This window comes from Nerophis ophidion, linkage group LG04, assembly GCF_033978795.1.
Source record: "Nerophis ophidion isolate RoL-2023_Sa linkage group LG04, RoL_Noph_v1.0, whole genome shotgun sequence".
Taxonomy (NCBI): Eukaryota; Metazoa; Chordata; class Actinopteri; order Syngnathiformes; family Syngnathidae; genus Nerophis; species Nerophis ophidion.
This window is the reverse complement of record NC_084614.1, coordinates 46,557,177-46,576,984: the sequence shown is the minus strand read 5'-3', so window position 1 is coordinate 46,576,984 and position 19,808 is coordinate 46,557,177. Positions and strand designations below refer to the sequence as shown.

At 38.2% G+C, this 19,808-nt stretch overlaps 1 protein-coding gene across 1 annotated transcript in view; it reads right to left on the bottom strand.

Annotated features, from left to right (window-relative positions):
* ripk4 (receptor-interacting serine-threonine kinase 4) overlaps positions 1-19,808 on the bottom strand; it is a 71,025-nt gene that overhangs the window by 4,209 nt on the left and 47,008 nt on the right. The window contains exons 3-6 of the mRNA XM_061898190.1: positions 19,248-19,396; positions 6,729-6,778; positions 4,922-5,080; positions 4,215-4,324 (exon numbers count right to left, since the gene is read on the bottom strand). Of these exons, the coding sequence (XP_061754174.1) occupies positions 4,215-4,324; positions 4,922-5,080; positions 6,729-6,778; positions 19,248-19,396 (468 nt within the window). The remainder of the gene's footprint in view (positions 1-4,214; positions 4,325-4,921; positions 5,081-6,728; positions 6,779-19,247; positions 19,397-19,808) is intronic.

Genomic DNA, 19,808 nt, shown 5'->3' with positions numbered 1-19,808 from the left:
TCAAAGACAATCTGACTAGCCATAACCTGAGCCTGTCCTTTCTAGACTTTAAGAATATATTACTAAAAAAATCTGACTAATCATAACCCCAGCTATTTAGTATTTGAATTTGAACTATTTAACAAAACAAGGTAGGACAATCTAAGTTGACTTTTTCTACTCTTGGAGCGTGAACAATCAGACAAGATATGACAATCTGACTTTAGATTTAGTCTTTGAGCATAGAGAATAGAATAGAATAGAATAGAATAGAAAGTACTTTATTGATCCCTAAACTATCAAGTTTAAAATCTGACTAGTCATAACCCAAGCAGTCCTATCTAGTCTTAGGGTGTGAACTATTGAACTAGATGGAACAATCTAAGTATAATTTTCCTATAGTCTTTGAGCATGAACTATCAAAGTAATGGTAGGACAATTTTAACTAGATTTTCACATTCTAGTCTTTAACCATAAACCATCATAGACGCGGTTGGCCAATCTGACTATTCATTACCTGAGATGTGCTATCCAGTCTTTGAGCATGAACTATTGAAAAATCCGACCAGTCATAACAAACCTGCCCTATCTGTACTTTGAGTGTAAACTATTGGACTACGTAGGACAATCTGGGTAGACTTTTCCAATCTAGTCTTTGACTGTGAACTATCAAAGACTAGATCTGACAATCTGACCAGTAATAACTGAAGCTGTCCAATCAAATCTTGGAGCTTGAAGTATTGAACTTGACAGTTTGAATATAGTCATAACCATAGCTTTGTTATTTAGCCTTTGAGCATGAACTATTAAAGGACTTAGGTAATAAATTCATTCAAGTTATAACTCAAGATGTTTTATCTAATCTTTGAGTGCAAACCATTGGACTAGATAAAACAATCAGGGTAGATTATTCCTAATTAGTCTTTGGGCATGAATTATGATATGGCAGTCTGAGTAGAGCTGTACTATCTAGTCTTTGAATGTGAAGATTGGACAATTTGGTGAATCATAACCCGAGCCGTCCTATCTAGTCACTGATAGTTCAGATGAAATGTGAAAGCTGAACCCTCCTGAGCTGACCAAATAGATGCCACTTTTGCTGAGCACTTTTCCCAGGTGATTGAATTGATCACAACTGGACTGTTCATGCTCAAAAACTACATGTTATAGTCTTCGGAAAATGTCATGACTACAGCGGTCCTATCTAGTCTTTGAGCATTTACTGAAGAAGCATGCTTAGATGGAAGTTTTTTTTAAGATGTTCTTATACATTCATAAAAAGCAGATGATCAGAATCCAGTAAAGGTTAAGAAAGAGCAGAAATCAACAGTTTCCTTGAATGAACAGAGGTACAAGATTTGTTTCCAAGTTTAAGCTTCAGTTTCCATACAAAATGCTGAATATGTTGTTGGAATCTTCCTGAATATGATCTATGTGAAGAATAGTATATTTACTTCTCCAGGGCATTGTTGTGTATTTCTTGACACAACATTAACAGTGTGTATTTCACACAGGTTGAACGATCCCATCAGTCAACATTCTTCTCTGGCGAGGCCTTTGTTGTAGTCAACAAATATTTATTCAGAACAATAACAGTCTGAGGACTTTTAAGAAATTTGGGGCCGCAGGGTTCCAGCTGTGTGAGACTATTGCTGGGTTGCATATGATGTCATGGTATAATGCACATGGAGGGCAAACAATTCGAGTTTGAGCTTAAAATGCTGTTCCCAGTGTTTAAATCAAGAGATAGGAAGTTTTTAAAGTCTAGAAGGAAGTGGTTCATAAAGGAAAAAAGTCAAGAAAATTACAAAAGTGGCTCTCAAACACGTCGCTTTCATCCTGTGAACTACATTCGGACGATGCTCATGTCTGCAGCGATAACTTAGTCAAAGGTTTGTGTAAACATTTGATTTGTTTGAAACACATTCTGTGATGCAATTGGGTTCATTCTTTGCTATATTAGTCGTATTTGAGAGCAGCGATCGCATTAGTTTGTGTTCTTTTGTGGTTTCTATGCCTAAATATAACTACAAAGACCTCTGATTGTGGAAATACACTAACGTCATGTGAAGTCCTAGTAATAAATATTGTGATTGTTGATCCAATCTACTGTATTTTTGTTATCAATTTTAATAGCAGTAACTGTAAATCTTAGCTATTGTTTTTGTTGTGCAGTAAAGCCAAGTGATTTATTCAACACGGTTGACCACATTATAGCGTTTTTGGTGCTGTATGTTAGCATTAAGAAAATGTCCTTAATAATATCAATAAACTAGATGAATAACTCTCTCTGAGGTTCAACAGCACACTGGATCTTGATATTGGTAAATATTTATGGGAACCAAAAATTGCTCAACAACAGGGAAATCTAGCTGAACATCCATCCATTTTCTACCGCTTATTCCCTTTGGGCTCGCGGGGGGGCGCTGGTGCCTATCTCAGCTACAATCGGGGTACACCCTGGACAAGTCGCCACCTCTTCGCAGTCTAGCTAAACAATGAAACAAAATATTAACTTTCAGAAAATCAACTGCAAAAATTAAATACATATTTTTTCTCATTAGCATGATGATGACAACAAGAGACGCTCGTTATGTCAAACAAATACAGTACTTAGTGATGCACAAATAAGTCCAACATTGTCTTTCATATATTATTGCTTAATTTGTGGACGCCTCAAATGTAAAGCCGCGATGTGCCTCCAATCTATTCTACTTTAAATTCCTTGTGAGTGTCAAAGGAAGTGCGGTTGAGCACTAACTTCAACGACTTCGGTGATGATGAAGGATTTAAATCATTAGAAAATATTTTTTCTTAAGGGTTTATAAATGGACTCCATCCCATTTCAATATTTTTTCACGATAGCTTGTATACTTGCCTCCAAACAATCCACAATACGTCCAAATTTGCACTGATGCAGGTAAATGAACAGTAGCGGGACTTTTGCTCTCATCATGAAACCCAGAAGTGACTTTAGGTCACGTGATTGCAAACCAGCAATAGATTTAGGGTGAGTGCAGCATCACACTCAGCAGGGGGCGCTGTGCTGCTTATAACTTGTTGATCCCCTGCTGATTTCATAAGGTCAACTTTTTGCAAAATATAATAAAATCCAGACTTTTTAGGGTTGGTTTAGTTTAACCAAGAGAGACAGGAAATAAACAACGCCCCCCCTCGCCCAAAATAACATTCAACAGAGTTTATAAATTAATTTGCATTAGAGTCAGCTGTGTCCAAGTATGACACACGTATTAGGGGTGTCCTGATACAACATTTTCACTTTTGATATGACACCGATATTGGAGCCTTGAGCAGAGGCCAATACAGATACTGATCAAGTACGATATCAGCAGGAATCAAACATCTATTATTTTGTAGTTTGGAATGTTAGAAAATGGTTGATAAAATAAAATTAGTCAAACAGAGAACAACGGTAAGTCTGGAAAACACTAACCTATTTACTATTAACCATCTGGAATGGATTTATGCTGTCTTTAAGTTGAGTGGTATTTTTTAGGGGCCCACTCTGTGGTCACAATAATTCACAAATATCATGACACAGTAAGTTGAACGATGCAGACACGTTTGTTACTGGATACTTTATAATACCTGCCTTGGAGACTTGTGTAGGTAATATGCATATATAGCTATTTGATCTTCGTTTATATTGATAAATGTGCTGTGTTAGACTGCAATATTGTTCCATTAGGGACATTAATGACGTATGTATGTGTTCTTAGCTGTTGTGTAGCTGCTAGCTCCTAGTAGCCAATAGCCTTCCATGTTTACTTTTTGGAAATGACTTCACTAAAATACAAGAAAAAACTAACCGTGGGTGCTTATTGGAGGACATTTAGATGCAATAAATGTAAGTAAACATGCTGCAGTACTGCTTGTATCGTAACTTATACCACACAGTTTTCACGTGAGCGAATATGCTGTAATTATATATTTGTTTTTCTTTTGTCTAATATCAGATATCAATATCAGATCACGACATGCTTAACAATTTCACAACTAATGAATCCAATCCCTGCTCTGTGTTAAATTTAAACAGTGAATTGGGGCAAAAAAAGGAAAAACAACGCTGACTTATAAAACAATGACCCACCTGCCCATAAAACAGTTTAATCCATCATTTGGTTTTCCATACCGATTATTTTTGCATGCAGGTGTGTACTTCTTCTTTTTTTTTTTTTTAAATCAAGGTGAAACACAAAGTCTAGCATTCGTACCTGTTCGAAAGACAGGACGCCAGAAGTAGTAAGATCTGAGGCTGATGAGGTTGGAGTCTTGGACTCTGCTTGAGGTTTAGAGCACAGGTCTTCAGCTTCAGATGTGATGTCTGAAAGAAGGGATAGGATTAAGAACAACATATTATTGATGGTATATGCACCTGGGGATAGGTTGATTGGCAACACTAAATTGGCCCTAGTGTGTGAATGTGAGTGTGAATGTTGTCTGTCTATCGGTGTTGGCCCTGCGATGAGGTAGCGACTTGTCCAGGGTGTACCCCGCCTTCCGCCCGATTGTAGCTGAGATAGGCGCCAGCGCCCCCCGCGACCCCGAAAGGGAATAAGCGGTAGAAAATGGATGGATGGATATGCGGGAATTTGAGGACGTAGGAATGTAGTCATACATTTTGTGCATTTGTCAGGTACCTGTCAGCATTTGCATTTTAAAAAATAAACAGATTTCTCAGGAAAAAGAGGAAACGATTGGGATTTTCACCACAAATTAGTAAGAACAAAAATACACGTTCTTTAAAAACACAGGCTTGATTGATACATCAATATCATTATTTTGCAAACTACATTACATCATTTTAGCTAAGCTTTTAAATAGTTACATTACAGTCTGCATTGTGAAGCATTTCGCTATTTTAAAATACCAATTTAAAAAAAAATGTTTTTTTTATGTAAAAGTGAGACACAAAACATACCTTGGAAGCTGGGTCTGGCCTCTGGCTTAGTTGCCCAGCAGCGCTGCATGAGACTTAGGAAGCCCGCACAGGCGGCAGGGCGAATACGGGGCACCATCCCGAGATCTGGACGCACCCCTTTCACCACCTTCACCATAATTTGCAAGATGTTATTCTCACCTAGGAGAAGACAAAACAAAAATATTGGTCAAATTTCACAGGTGATTTGCTTTCTGATGGTGCCTCGGTTTTTGTACTGTTTTGTTTGTATCGATTTTCGTAGGTCGGAACTTTGTGCGTAACAAACTATTCCATTCGTCTGCGTATTAATCCAATAAAATGCTAGCATAAAACTATAGCATGCTAATATTAATATGGAAAGTTAGCATACTTGCAAGATGGCGGAAAGTATCAAAATCCATTATTTTTAGCCTCAAATTAATAAAATTAGCTTAAATACCAGCATAAAATGTTAGCATGCTAACATAGCAGAAGTTAGCATGATTCTAAAATTGCACCAAATATTAAAATCCATGATTTTTGAATGTGAAAAAATGCATGTTGCAAATTAGCATACTAGGAAATTTTAGCATACTTCTAAGATGGTGCAAATGATGAACTGCCATTATTTTTAGGTTCACACATACAATATCTGCTAAACTGCTAGTATAAAGCGTTACTATGCTAGAACGTGACCAGATGGAAGGAAATACCAAAATTGACAATAATTCACTATGCGGCCAAAAACAGTTGCGGGTATGAATTGATTCATTACCATGATTTGATTAAGGTGGACGCCGACTTAAACAAGTTGAAAAACTTTTTCGGGTGTTACCATTTAGTGGTCAATTGTACGGAATATGTACTGAACTGTGCAATCTACTAATAAAAGTTTCAATCAATCAATCAATCAATCAATCAATCAATCAATCAATCAAGGTATGAGCACTTTGAAGGTGAGAAACAACATTGAATTAAAAAATGAACTTGTTAAGTATAAAGGTGGTGTCTATGTGGTCGTCACCATCAAACAAAGGTTTTCAATAGAATTTAAAAAGTGATGTTAAATGTGTATTCATACAATTTATTCATCTTTTATATGTATTTCACATTGTTTTTTGCACTGATTGATTGAGAAGTTTATTGACATCTTAAATAATTTAATCCATGTAATGCTTTAAAAAGGCAAATGGACGGCAGAAAAAAACAAAAGGCTTGTTTCAATTGTGGTCTATTAAATATTCAAATTTAGAATGACTCTCTGTAAAATATGTTTTGTGTTCATATTTGTGGGTGTCTTTAACAGATTAATTGGATTTACATTATTTCTCATGGGAAAAATTGCTCCAAGTGATGATGCTAGATCAAGTAAGAAAGAAAATAAGTGGGCCAATGTTCAGGTCTTCATAAAAATGGCAAACTGGCTATCTTCTCTAAAACCACCATTTTAAAGTGTGCTTCAATTGCTACCTGAGAAGCCTGGGAACCAGAAAATAGTAATGACCTGTTAGACAAGCCCACTTGTCTGCGCTGGAATCTGGTAGGCAAACACACAACCTGACGTAACCTCATGCACTGCCTAGAAGTCATTCAACAACAGCATGTTGCACAAGCAAAGCACAATAGTGCCACATTCATATTTGTCAAAATATACCAAAAAAAAATGAATATGACAATAAAGTTGTAATAATAGAATACTAAATGAAATTAAACAGAACAAATGTATAGTAGTAAAAACAGACACATTCTTATCTTATAATTAATTTCAACATTTGAACAAGAAAGACCAAAACAATAGGTATAGATTAAAAAAGTTAATTTTTCTTACCTTGGTAGGGTTTCTTTTGGGTTAGGATTCCCCAGATGACAATGGAAAAACTGCAATAAAATCCACATTGAAATTTCAAGACACACAATCAAAAGTCACATCACATTTATTAGTTCAATATCAGCAAAAAAAAAAAACTGGGGATAGGTTGATGGCAACACTAATTGGGCCCTTGTGTGTGAATGTGAGTGTTGTCTGTCTATCTGTGTTGGTCCTGTGATGAGGTGGCGACTTGTCTAGGGTGTACCCCGCCTTCCGCCCGAATGCAGGTGAAATAGGATCCGGCACCCCCCGCGATCCCAAAAGGGACAAGCGGCAAAAAATGGATGGATGTATCTAAACTTTCCACTATAAGCTAAGATACTAGCAGTGCAGTGTGTTTACTTGTGCAAAGCCAGACAGCCAGTTAACATCAAAATGTCCTCCAAGGTTAGTCTTTCCTTGTATTTTAGTCAAATCATTCACAAAAGGTAAACAGGATAGGCTATAGGCTACTATGAGTTAGCAGCTACACAACAGCTAAGCACACAAGTTAGACATACGTAATAAGTGTCCTTCATTGAACAATATTGCAATCTAAACCAGCACATTTGTTAATATAAACAAGTATCAAATAATTATAGTTGCATATTACTTACACACACAGTCTCCAAGGCAGATGCAGATTAGAAAGTATTCAGTAACAAACGTTGTCCGAAGCGTTAAATGTACCGTGTCATGAACTTAGCCATGTATTGATATACAAATGACCCCGACTTAAACAAGTTGACAAACTTATTTGGGTGTTACCATTTAGTGGTCAATTGTGCGGAGTATGTACTGTACTGTGCAATCTACTAATACAAGTTTCAATCATTCAATCAATCAACATATTGAATTATAATTATCACTCCACTTCAACTAAAAGACAGCATAAGTCCATTCGAGATGGTTAATAATAACTAAGTTAGTTTTTTTCATACCTACTATTGTCCTATGTTTGACTAATTTCACTTGATCAAAACAATCCACACTACAAAAAAAATTACAAATATGTAAGATTCCTGTTGATACCAGTATTGGTCAATACTTGAAGTGAAAACATTTTATCCGGGCACCCTTAACCTTGAACACTTATTTTCAACTAATAAAATGCAACTTATGTATACAGGCTTTGGATAATTATCTTATTTCCCAGAGGTTTACTGTTTCTTTTGCACATCATATTTGTGATTTATTTTATGTTGAAATTGTTTATACGCTTCTTTCACACAATTTATATATATTTCTAAAAAGTGTTTGGGATTATATGTAAGACATCAAAAGCAGTCGTTATGTATTTTTTTCAATTAAAAAAACTAAACATTTTAAACAGTGCGATATATCAGGAATTAGGATTTATATCATTGCCAATCATCAATTCCTGTTTCCGTAAACTAGAAGAGCTCTGCTCCAGACACAACAGTTTTTACCAAAAAAACAAATTTCCTGACCACTGATTGTGATCACAGCTACAGGAAAGTTTGCGAACATATTCAACTTCAACTCTGCCCAGCGGGAGGCACAGGTTCTTTAAATAAGCTAACAGAAGGTGCCAAAAAGCCAGGGGATGACTAGGTAATTGCTAGCTTCAAGCCGTTGCCTAGCAACCCAAGACGAAATAACAAAACTGAAGGAGTTGGACATACTTTAAACGCTTCTGACCACACAAGTGATCTACAAGAAAAGACCGACTCAGCTCTGGCTGGTGCAAGATATATGAAAGAAAAAAAACTATAGAGCTGCCGCTTGCCGCAGAAGCTAACAACACCAATGGCTTTACTTCGCTGCCGAGCAACCGTGAGCACGATAAGAAGTCAACAAAGCAATACAGCGTTACTAAAGGTGGAACCGGACTTAAAAGACTTACTAGGAACTTTACAAAACAATATCAATAAGACACAAGCAGTGTCGACAATCTCTAGGAACAGATTATCAAAGGTGTACAAAAAGATGTCGCAGATCTCCAAAAACAGATGATTAAAAACAAAAATAAATCTCGTAATAATAATCAAAACGGGAGGTGGAGAAGCTGAAAGAGGAGAATGCAACAGTGCAGCAACAGTCGAATGCCAAGCAGGAAGACAACACCCATTGAGACAACAGCAGTGTTGTGGAGAACATTAAAATGGAGATAGAAATACTGCGCCAACAGTTGCAACTAAATAACACTGACTTGAAAAAACTTCAGGGAGGAGATGGCTGCATTGAGACAACAGTTCAATGCCAGACATATAGATATCACAAATCTGGGGAATATTAGTGTTTTGAAAAACATCAAAGAGGAAGGGGCTCAGTTTACACGACAGAATGACATCATCATTGCTACACATCAATCCTCCCTCCTATGCAAGAGCAGTTGACATCAGAGGAGAACCAGATTACACGGACGGTGCTTCAACAGAGCATCAAGTGGTCAACTTTCTGCAATCGAATAGATGTCAATATCAACACCATTGATGCGTGAATTTCACTGAATAGAAGAGGCAACAACACCAGCTACTGATAATATCTTGGAATGTATAACCATTGAAAAATATCATGAAAGAAGCAAAAACATACTGATCAGTTGTATATATAGATTACCTAAATCAAACATTGATACGTTTGAGAACTGGATTAAGGCAACTTTTACTGTAATCAGTCAAAAACTAATTTTCTAACGTTCAGACTTCAACATTGACCTCTTGAACCCTAACAAACAAAAGCCCATAGATTATTTTATTGACACAATGTGTAGCCTGAGTTAGGGCTGGGCGATATACCGATATGCACGATATATCGCGGGTTTGTCTTTGTGCGATATGGAAAATGACTATACCGTGATATTTGAATCATCAACTTTATTCATAGAGCACATTTAAAATTTACCACAGGGGTAGCCAAAGTGCTGTACAATGAGCAGGTTAAAAAATAATACAAAAACCCAGCAAACACAACTCAACACAAACAGAACACAATAAAAAATAAATAAATAAAACATGAAAACATAAAAACAGTTTCACAGCAGGTGTATAATGGGGCGCCATTGCAGGATGGATATCACTCTGCGTTAAAAGCCGTGGAATAAAAGTATGTTTTTAAGAGAGATTCAAAAACAGGAAGAGAGGAGGCTTGTCTAACACTCAGAGGTAGATCGTTCCAGAGCTTGGGAGCAGCAGCGGCAAAAGCTCTGTCACCTGTAAGCTTCAGCCTTGTGTCAGGGACCGTCAGTAGCAGCTGATCGGCTGATCTTAGAGATCGGGTGGGGCAGTAAGGCTGAAGGAGGTCGGAGAGATATGTTAACGCGAGGTTGTTTAGACATTTAAAAACAAATAGGAGTTAAAAATTGATTCTGTAACGCACAGGGAGCCAGTGAAGGGACTCTAATATAGGGGTGATGAGCTCACGTCTGCGGGTCTGTGTTAGCAGACGAACAGCAGATTTCTGCACGAGCTGCAGGCGGGCAAGGGAGGCCTGGCTAATGCCTACATACAGGGCATTGCAGTAGTCTAAACGATTCGAGAAAAAGGCGTGCATTAATTTCTCGAGATCATGTCCTGATAGAAGCGGTTTCACATTCGCTATTTGGCGTAATTGATAAAAGCTTTTTTGAACTACGCTGCTGATTTGTTTTTCGAATTTAAAATTTGGGTCGAACTTTACCCCCAGGTTTGTGACACAGTCGCTGAGATACGGGGTCAGAGTGCCGAGGTCAACGTTGGGGGAGGGAGAGCGACTTGGACCGAACAACATAACTTCTGTTTTGTCTTCATTTAGGTTTAGGAAGTTAGCTGAAAGCCAGGCTTTGATGTCGTGCAGTCAGTCAATGAGACGTTGAACTTTGTTATTTTGTGCCTTGGGAAAATAGATCTGGCAATCATCGGCATAAAAATGAAATGCAATACCGTACTTCCTAAAAATATAACCAAGGGGGAGAAGGTAAAGCACAAATAAGATTAGAGCAAGGATTGAGCCCCGGGGGACCCCATGTGGTAAAGGAGCTGTGGAAGACATAAAACTATTTTTACACAAAAACTCCTGTTGGTTAGGTACGACCGGAACCAGTTGAGGGCGCGACCTTAATACCCACACAGTTCTCAAGTCGAGTGATTAAGGTGTCGTGGTCTACGGTGTCGAACGCAGCAGACAGATCTAAAAGCACCTGGACAACATATTTACCAGAATCAGTTGACAGGAGGATATCGTTGAAAACTTTTAGAAGCACCGACTCTGTGCTGTGGAGGGCTTTACAACCAGACTGGAACAGCTCAGTGATACCATTATCCTCTAAGAAGGGCAACAACTGACTGTAGACAAACTTCTCTAATATTTTGGAAATGTATGAAAGATTAGAGATAGGTCTAAGGTTAGAGAAGAGAGAGGGGTCGAGGCTTGGTTTTTTAAGTAGAGGTCGTACCACTGCATGTTTAAACTCTACTGGAACTATTCCAGAAGAGAGGCTACTATTGATAATGTTTAGGACACTTGATCCAATAGTAGCAAATACCTCCTTAAACAGGCGAGGTGGGAGGGCATCTGCAGCAGAACCAGAGGGCTTCATATGACTAACTGTGTCATTTAAAAAAGAAAAAGACACCGGCTCAAACTGATGGAAAACAGAAGACAAATGCAGAGGAGCAGAAGGGTCATACGAAGGCTGGGATAAACTAGCTCTAGTTGACACAATTTCGCCAGTGAAAAAATAGAGACAATTTTCATAGAATTCAAAAGAAGCATCAAAACCAACAGATTTGGGAGCATCAATGACAGTTTTAATAGTTTTGAACAGAACTCTGGGGTTGTTAGACTTACAAGATATAATCTGATATAGATATATATTCATCTCTGCTTTTACAGTCATCTGAAAGAAAAGCAGGCTTTCTTTAAAAATGGCAAAGGACACAGTCTGTCTTTTTTCCATTTTCTCTCTGCTATCCTACACCTGCGCCTGGCTGCACGAGTGACGTCATTCTACCAGGCCTGAGGCGTGGTTTTAGAGCGGCAGTACCGGTACTTGAAAGGAGCGATCGAGTCCAGTGTTTGTAAACAAATAGAGTTGAACCCAGAAACCAACTCTTCAGTATTCAGACATACAGAGGCTGCAGAATTATCATCACAAAGAGTTGAAAAAATTGAGAACAGAGCAGGAGACAAAAAATTAAACATGCGAGAGCGTTGAGGCGGAGCGCACAATTTAACCGGACACTGAGTGGGAATATCAAACAGGATCGGCATATAATCAGAGTACACAGCGTCGCAAATGTCCAAATTAAAAACCCACAAACCATACGAGGGAACTAAATCAAGTGTATGCCCGCGTTCATTTGTGAAACCACACACAGACTGAACAAAGTTAAATGAGTCAATTACATTCAGGAAGCTCCTGGAAAGCGACTCGTCTGGACAGCAGGTGTGAATATTAAAATCACCCATAATAAGGACACGATCATATTTGGGCAGCATTTCAGCCAGAAATTCAGAAAAGTCAGTTATAAAGTCTTTGTGGTACTTGGGTGGGCGATAGACGACGGCACACAGGACGACATCAGTAAGACCCAGTTCAAACATGCACAGTTCGAAGCCTGAAAAGGAGGATTGCAGGCAGGTCTGACGGCATTTAAAGTCATTTTTAAAAACAACTGCTAATCCTCCTCCTTTTCGACCGGACGACCGCGTAGAACTAAAGTAGGAACACTCCAGGGGCAGAACTTCATTAAGAGGGGCGGACTCACCGACTCTTAGCCATGTTTCCGTCACACAAAGGAAGTCAAGTCCGCGGGAAGTGAAGAAATCCTTTAGGATAAACGTTTTGTTTGTCAAAGATCTTGCGTTCACAAGACCGAACCTGGCGGGGGCCAGCACGTCCAAGGCCACAGCTAATCCAGGTGGGGCCCGCCACACAGCCCGCAGGTGGTGGGAATCCACACCGCACCTCCGGGGGCGGGGACAGCAGGAGTATACGTTCTCACGCAGTTGCTTTTAGCTGCGGGCATTACATTACAGGCTGTCCTCGCTTTTTCCTGTCCCTCCCTCTCACAGACAGAAAGCGCATCTTCTTACACACGTCAAATACTGTCACGTCATACGTCACATACATATACGCTCTCGAGGAGCAGAGAGGTAGCAGCATGGGTGTCAGCTGTGATGCTAGCGGAGCCGTGCGAGTGGTAATACGAGAGAAAGAAGGTGCGAATGAAGGATAAAGTAATTCCCAAGAAAAACAGCAGGGGGTCCATTGTCTGGCGGTGATTTGGCTTAAAATGGGAATATGTCGAACAGACAACCGTAATTTGTCAAGTGTGGACCAAAAGCGTTGTTATAAAAAGTAGCATTACTGCTAACATGTAGCATCATTTGAAAAGTCACCTGCTAGAGAATGAAGAGCGCTTACTCTGCATATCAACATCTCCGTTCGGTGCCCCATGCCCACACCATCAAAATGCCAAGGCAAACAGTACCAAATTAACACCGTATGAAAAAAATAGTCAACAACAGAATTTAGTAACGTCCGTAGTAACCTACCACATAGCGAAGGACGAATACTATTTGATTTCCTATTATGCAGCTCATTTTTATTTGACACTTAAAATGTCTCTGACAATCTTGCACTTTCTGTTTCGGAAATGACATGAACGTTTGTGCCACTGCTTAATAACTGTTTAATAAATACAGTTTTGGTCAATTGACTAAGTTGTGATTTCCTTCTCTGCATTAAAGTTTAAAATGAGCATACATTAATGCAGTATGAAAAATAATGTTTTAATGTAGACACATCATACTGCTGGGATTATATGCATCAAGTGTTCATTCAAGCGCAAGGCAAAATATCGAGATATATATTGCGTATCGCGATATGGCCTAAAAATATCGATATATTAAAAAAAAGGCCATATCGCCCAGCCCTAGCCTGAGTTTAAATCCTAAAATCACAAGGCCAAGCAGAATCTCAGGACACAGTGCCACAATTGATAATATTTTTACTAAGGATTTTGATAATAATACCACGAGTGGTCGGCAAATATTCGACGTCTGTGTTCATCTGCCAGTTTTCATAATCTATGAAAAAAACTACAAGAAGAGGAATATTGATGACAAAAAGACATATCGAAGAATATGCATAGAACAAAGTATGACAGCTTTCATGAATGATCTGAGAGATGAAAGTTGGGACAAAGTATACAGTGAAAATTATGTAGCTGATGCATATGATATTATTTTCAATACTTTCGAGATGCTTTATGACAAACACTGTCCATTGAAACAAATTAGTAAGAAGTAAAAGAAAAACAATCAATCATGGATGACAAAATGACTGAAAAATGCTTGCATCAAGAAAAATACACTATATAGAACATTTAGAACACAAAGATCTACAGAGGCAGAAAACAAGTACAACATGTGTAAGAACAAGCTAACTGGCATATTTTGAACATGGAGGAAAGAATATTACAGTCAATTATTGGACCGGAAAAAAATAATTATGAGAGCAACATGGGGGATCCTAAATGGCATGATTAAAAACGGTGCTACGAAGGATTATCCTAAATATTTCTCAGATGGAAATGTAAAAAATGACAATATGAACAAAGTAGTTGAAAGCTTCAATAAGTACTTTGTGAACATTGAACCACATTTAGAGGAAAAGATTCCAAATCTCGAGTCAGTTGAGGACTTGAATGACACTATAGACCAGGGGTCGGGAACCTTTTTGGCTGAGAGAGCCATGGAAGCCAAATATTTTAAAATGTATTCCCGTGAGAGACACATAATATTTTTTAACACTGAATACAACAAAATGCATGCATTTTTAGGTAAGACCAACATTTTTAGAGCATAATAAGTCTCTTATTCTTTTGAATAACATTATAATTCTGAAGGTAACCAATAATAAATATAACACTTCTTACCATTAATGCGACTTCTTGAACAGGTGCGGTAGAAAACGGATGGATGGATGGATTAAAATGCATGAGAATGTTTTATATTTTGAACATTATTTTTAACACTGTGATTACTAGCAGAATAATTCATTACTTATTGTGTTAAGCAATGTCAGCTAAAATTTAACTAAGAGCCAGATGCAGTCATAAAAAGAGCCAGATCTGGCTCGAGAGCCATAGGTTCCCTACCCCTGCTTTAGACAGAAATCCCAACTCGATGTTCCTCGATGGTGTGACAAAAGAGGAAATAATCAGTATTGTGAAAAATGTAAATCCAAGACCTCAACTGACTGTAGTGGAGTTGATATGGAAACAATAAAAAAGGTTATTAATGAGACTTCAGAACCTTTAACATAAATCAGGCAAATTTATGAAATAAAATGAAAATAATAAAAGTCATACCAATTTATACAATTGGAGAGAAACAACTACAGACCTGTTTCTCTACTTCTACATTTTTCTAAAATTATTTAAAATGTGTTTAACATCAGATTGGACACATTTATGAATAACAATTAAACACTCACAGATATCCAGTACGGACACAGAGCCAACATCTCAACATCAATGACATTAATCAAAATAACGGAAGAGATCACCAATGCAATAGATAGCAAAAAATGCGCTGCTACAGTGTTTATGGATTCAACAAAAGCATTTGACACAATCAATTGCAATACCTTAATAAACAAATTAGAACGGTATGGCATCATAGGGTTGATCTTGAACTGGGTAAGAAGCTACTTAACCAACAAGAAGCAAAACGTGAAGATAGGCGAACACACTTCTATAGAGCTGAAAATATCTTGTGGCGTTCCTCAGGGATCAATACTTGGACCTAAATTGTTCAATCTTTACATAAACAACATTTGTAAAGTTACAAAGGACTTAAAGTTAGTATTATTTGCAGATAATACAAAGGACTTAAAGTTAGTATTATTTGCAGATAATACAACTGGGTTTTGTTCAGTAAAGAACACAAAGATGCTAATACAAATATTAACAGTAGAAATAAACAAATGAAAATGATGGTTTGACAAAAACAGACTCTCTTTGAATCTCAGTAAAACTAAAATAATGCTACTTGGTAACAGTAGAAGGGAAAGTTAAATGTAAATACAAATATACAGAGTAGACATTAAAAAGGTAAAAGAAAACACATTTTTGGATGTATAAATAGATGATTAAAAGAACTGGAAACCTCATGTAAAAATATATAACATAAAGTAGCAAGAAACACGTCGTTAATAAATAAAGCAAAAATATGTTGTAGACCAAAAATCACTTTATGTTTTTTACTGCTCGCTAGTGTTACCATATCTGAGTACATACAAACCCTTTTTTTTTATTGAATCACAAATATTTAAATTCAACGATTTGGTGCATTTGCAAACAGTTAAATTATGCACAAAGCAAAATATAACCTGCTCCCCAAGAATGTTCAACAATTATTTTCCGCAAAAGAAGAGAAATAAAACTTCAGAGGAAAATGTCATTTAAAATATATCCATGCACGTACAACACTTAAGACCTTTAGCATAGTTTGTGGGATTAAATTATGGAATGGATTAACAAAAACATCAAACAAAGCACCAATATGATTCAGTTTGAGATACTGTTAAAACTACAAGTGTTCACAAAGTACAAAGAAGAACAATTATAACGAACATCTTTTTTTTTTGATGATTATTTACTTCACGGTGGAAGAGGGGTTAATGCGTCTGCCTCACAATACGAAGGTCCTGAGTAGTCAGGGTTCAATCCCGGGCTAGGGATCTTTCTGTGTGGAGTTTGCATGTCCTCCCCGTGACTGCGTGGGTTCCCTTCGGGTACTCCGGCTTCTTCCCACTTCCAAAGACATGCACCTGGGGATAGGTTGATTGGCAGCACTAAATTAGCCCTAGTGTGTGAATGTTAGTGTGAATGTTGTCTGTCTATCCGTGTTGGCCCTGTAATGAGTTGGCGACTTGTCCAGGGTGTACTCTGCCTTCCACCTGATTGTAGCTGAGATAGGCACCAGCGCCCCCCGCAACCCCAAAGGGAATAAGCGGTAGGAAATGGATGGATGGATGGATGGATTATTTACCATATTTTTCGGATTATAAATCGCAGTTTTTTTCATAGTTTGGCCGGGGTTGCGACATATACTCCAGAACGATTTATGTGAGAAATTAACACATTACCGTACAATATTAAATAATAATATTTATCTCATTCGCAGAAGAGACGAAGAAAATGTCAGCAATCGTCACACACACGTCAGCAATCGTTACACACACGTCAACCAATAAGAATTCGGCGGGGGGCGGTTCATGGCAGAAGTGCATTGTGGGTCATGGGATGCTAACTGATTCATGCTATATGCTCCCACTCCGCAGCTATTAAAATGGATCATTTCAACGTTGGCGGTAACTTATAAAAACTGAGAAGGGCCAAACAAAAATGGCGCCGAAAAAGAAATCACGTACTGCAGATTACAAGCTGGACGTAGTGAAATATGCAGCAGAAAACGACAAGAGGAAGCAACGCATACCTTTGGAGTTGACAGAGTTGTTTAGAAGCGACCTCGAGGAAGAAGATTTCATTGGATTTAGCGATTAGGAGTGACAGATTGTTTGGTAAACATATAGCATGTTCTATATGTTATAGTTATTTGAATGACTCTTACCATAATGTTACGTTAACATACCAGGCACCTTCTCAGTTGGTTATTTATGCGTCATATAATGTACACTTATTCAGCCTGTTGTTCACTATTCATTATTTATTTTAAATTGCCTTTGAAATGTCTATTCTTGGTGTTGAATTTTATCAAATCAATTTCCCCCCAAAATGCAACTTATACTCCAGTGCAACGTATATATGTTTTTACCTTCTTTATTATGCAATTTCGGCCGGTGCGACGTATACTCTGGAGCGACTTATAATCCGAAAAATACGGTATGTATTTAATATTTGTTTACTTACTTAAGGTATATAATTTATTCATTGTTTATTTATTCACTGTTCTGTTACAAACAGATAACAAGGAAATGGGATAAAATTGTTATAATATGAAAAGGGGTAGAATTAAATAAGGTCTGCATCTTCCTACTCTTTTTCGAATGTGCTGAAATGAAACAACTGGAAATATGTGATGATATACATTGTATCATTTGCATGTTTGAAATAAAACTGAAACTGAAAAAAATCTAATTTCATATTGGTCAGGTCCTGATATACTGTACAGTTTAGAACTGTCTTTGACTAAGGATTTTTGTAGCCGAAACTGATTCATTAGTTTTTTTACATTGTAGACAATCAGGCTTTTTTTTGTTTTTGTTTTTTCAAAGGGAGAAACAAACAGGTGGTGAGGATATGTAGTAGTGTACACTGACTGGTCGCTAGGTTTACGTTACATTGATGTTGATTTTTTCCAAGAATGGTGCTGCTGAAGTGGCAGCTGGTTGCAGCAGCTCCGTGCTATTTTATGTCCTTTTTTGTGTTCTTTCATGTTTCCCTCTTGTTACATGGGTTTTTTGCCTATTGGTTTAATTAAGGCCCTTCAGGACTGCACAACGAGCAGTGACACTTTTGTGACTTTTACATTACTTTTAATACTTTATCGTAGACTGTTTGGCTCTTCCTCAGGTGAGCATTTAACTTTTTAGGGCGCGGTTGCTTGCACTGAAGACCAGTTGCGGGTTCTCTCCCACACTGGAGTCCATGTGGAGATTCCAATGGAAATTCGGAGGAAAAGACAGGGCTGTTGAGCTGGCGTTGAGTGTCGTGAGAAAAAAACGAAGGTTTGGACTGCATTTACCATCGGATGGCTTTGGGGATGTTTGCGTTCTCTCCAGCAGGATGGACGAGCTGGCGGCGCTGAAGCCGAAAAATAAAGAGGGCAGCATCGTGTGTTCTGTCTTCCTGGACAGATTCACCCTCATCCGTGGGGACCGGTCTTTGGCTGAGAGCTAGTGGGCAGCCCAGGACGAAGTCTGCTCATGTCTCTGGCCCTGCTGCCCCCCACCCCAGCAGATGGCAATGGTATGTGCACAATATGTATTATGTATTACTCATTTTTCGTTTTTAATTGTGTTTTATTTTTGTTGCTGTATGTAAAAATGGCTCCGCTAAAGTGGCAGCTGGTTGCTGCAACATTGTGTTTTTGAATGTTTCCCTCTTGTTTTCATGTTTTTTTTTTACCTTTTGGTTCAAACCCCTTTGGAATTGAACAGCGAAGTGTGGCACTTTTGTGACTTTTGAGTTCCTTTTATTACTTTTTTGTTGGCCTTTTTGAATTTGCACTGCTACCACATAATGCATGTTGGGATGAATTAAGTCCATCTTATCCTATGCTATCCTATCTGATCCTATCTAGCCGCTATAATGTGATTCTTCTGAAATTAATTAAAGAAACCTAAAGGAGGGATAGAGTCAGTCATTAAAGTGAACAAAAAAAACAGAGATCTCATTTGTGACCTCAAAAAAAGGCTGAACCTGTCTGTCTTCCTATTTTTTGGTCCCTCAAACACCACACTATGACAGATTGTGAAATCAGGGGCACCTTTAAAAAGGTCAAACAAACAACTACTCTAACCTGTACACATCATGTTTGGTGTCCGACACTCGGTCCTTCTCAATGATGCTCTCAGGCGGCAGGTAAGCGATGGTCCCGCAGAAGCCGTCTCTACTGATGTCCTCGGCCCGTGATAGGCCATTCCAGCGCGCCAGACCAAAATCTGATATCTGAGACACAACGAGAGAGACAATAAAAACCTTAAACAGAAAGTCCTGAGTCTCTGAGCATCTTTGAGACTGGTGACTAACGAGTGTGGCAGGGAGGATCTAGTCCATGTCCCAGCATGCAGCAGAGTCCCTGCAGAGCACACCCACACAGTCCCATGCAGCGTGTAAAGGAACCAACATACATGACTCTTGTAGAGACAAGCCTGGCTGAGGTGTGTACATGCTGCTATTACACTTTAATGGAAGCTTCCCACCCACTGCATTCATGTATGTGAGCTGCTGCTGGGACTAAAAGAAGTCTGCTAGAAGCAAAGTCACTTTAAACAGAAATAATACTGCTGGGATTAAACCTTATAATAGTACTTCTTGCACATTTTAATGGGCATTACAGCAAGGTCAAAGTGCTGGTTAA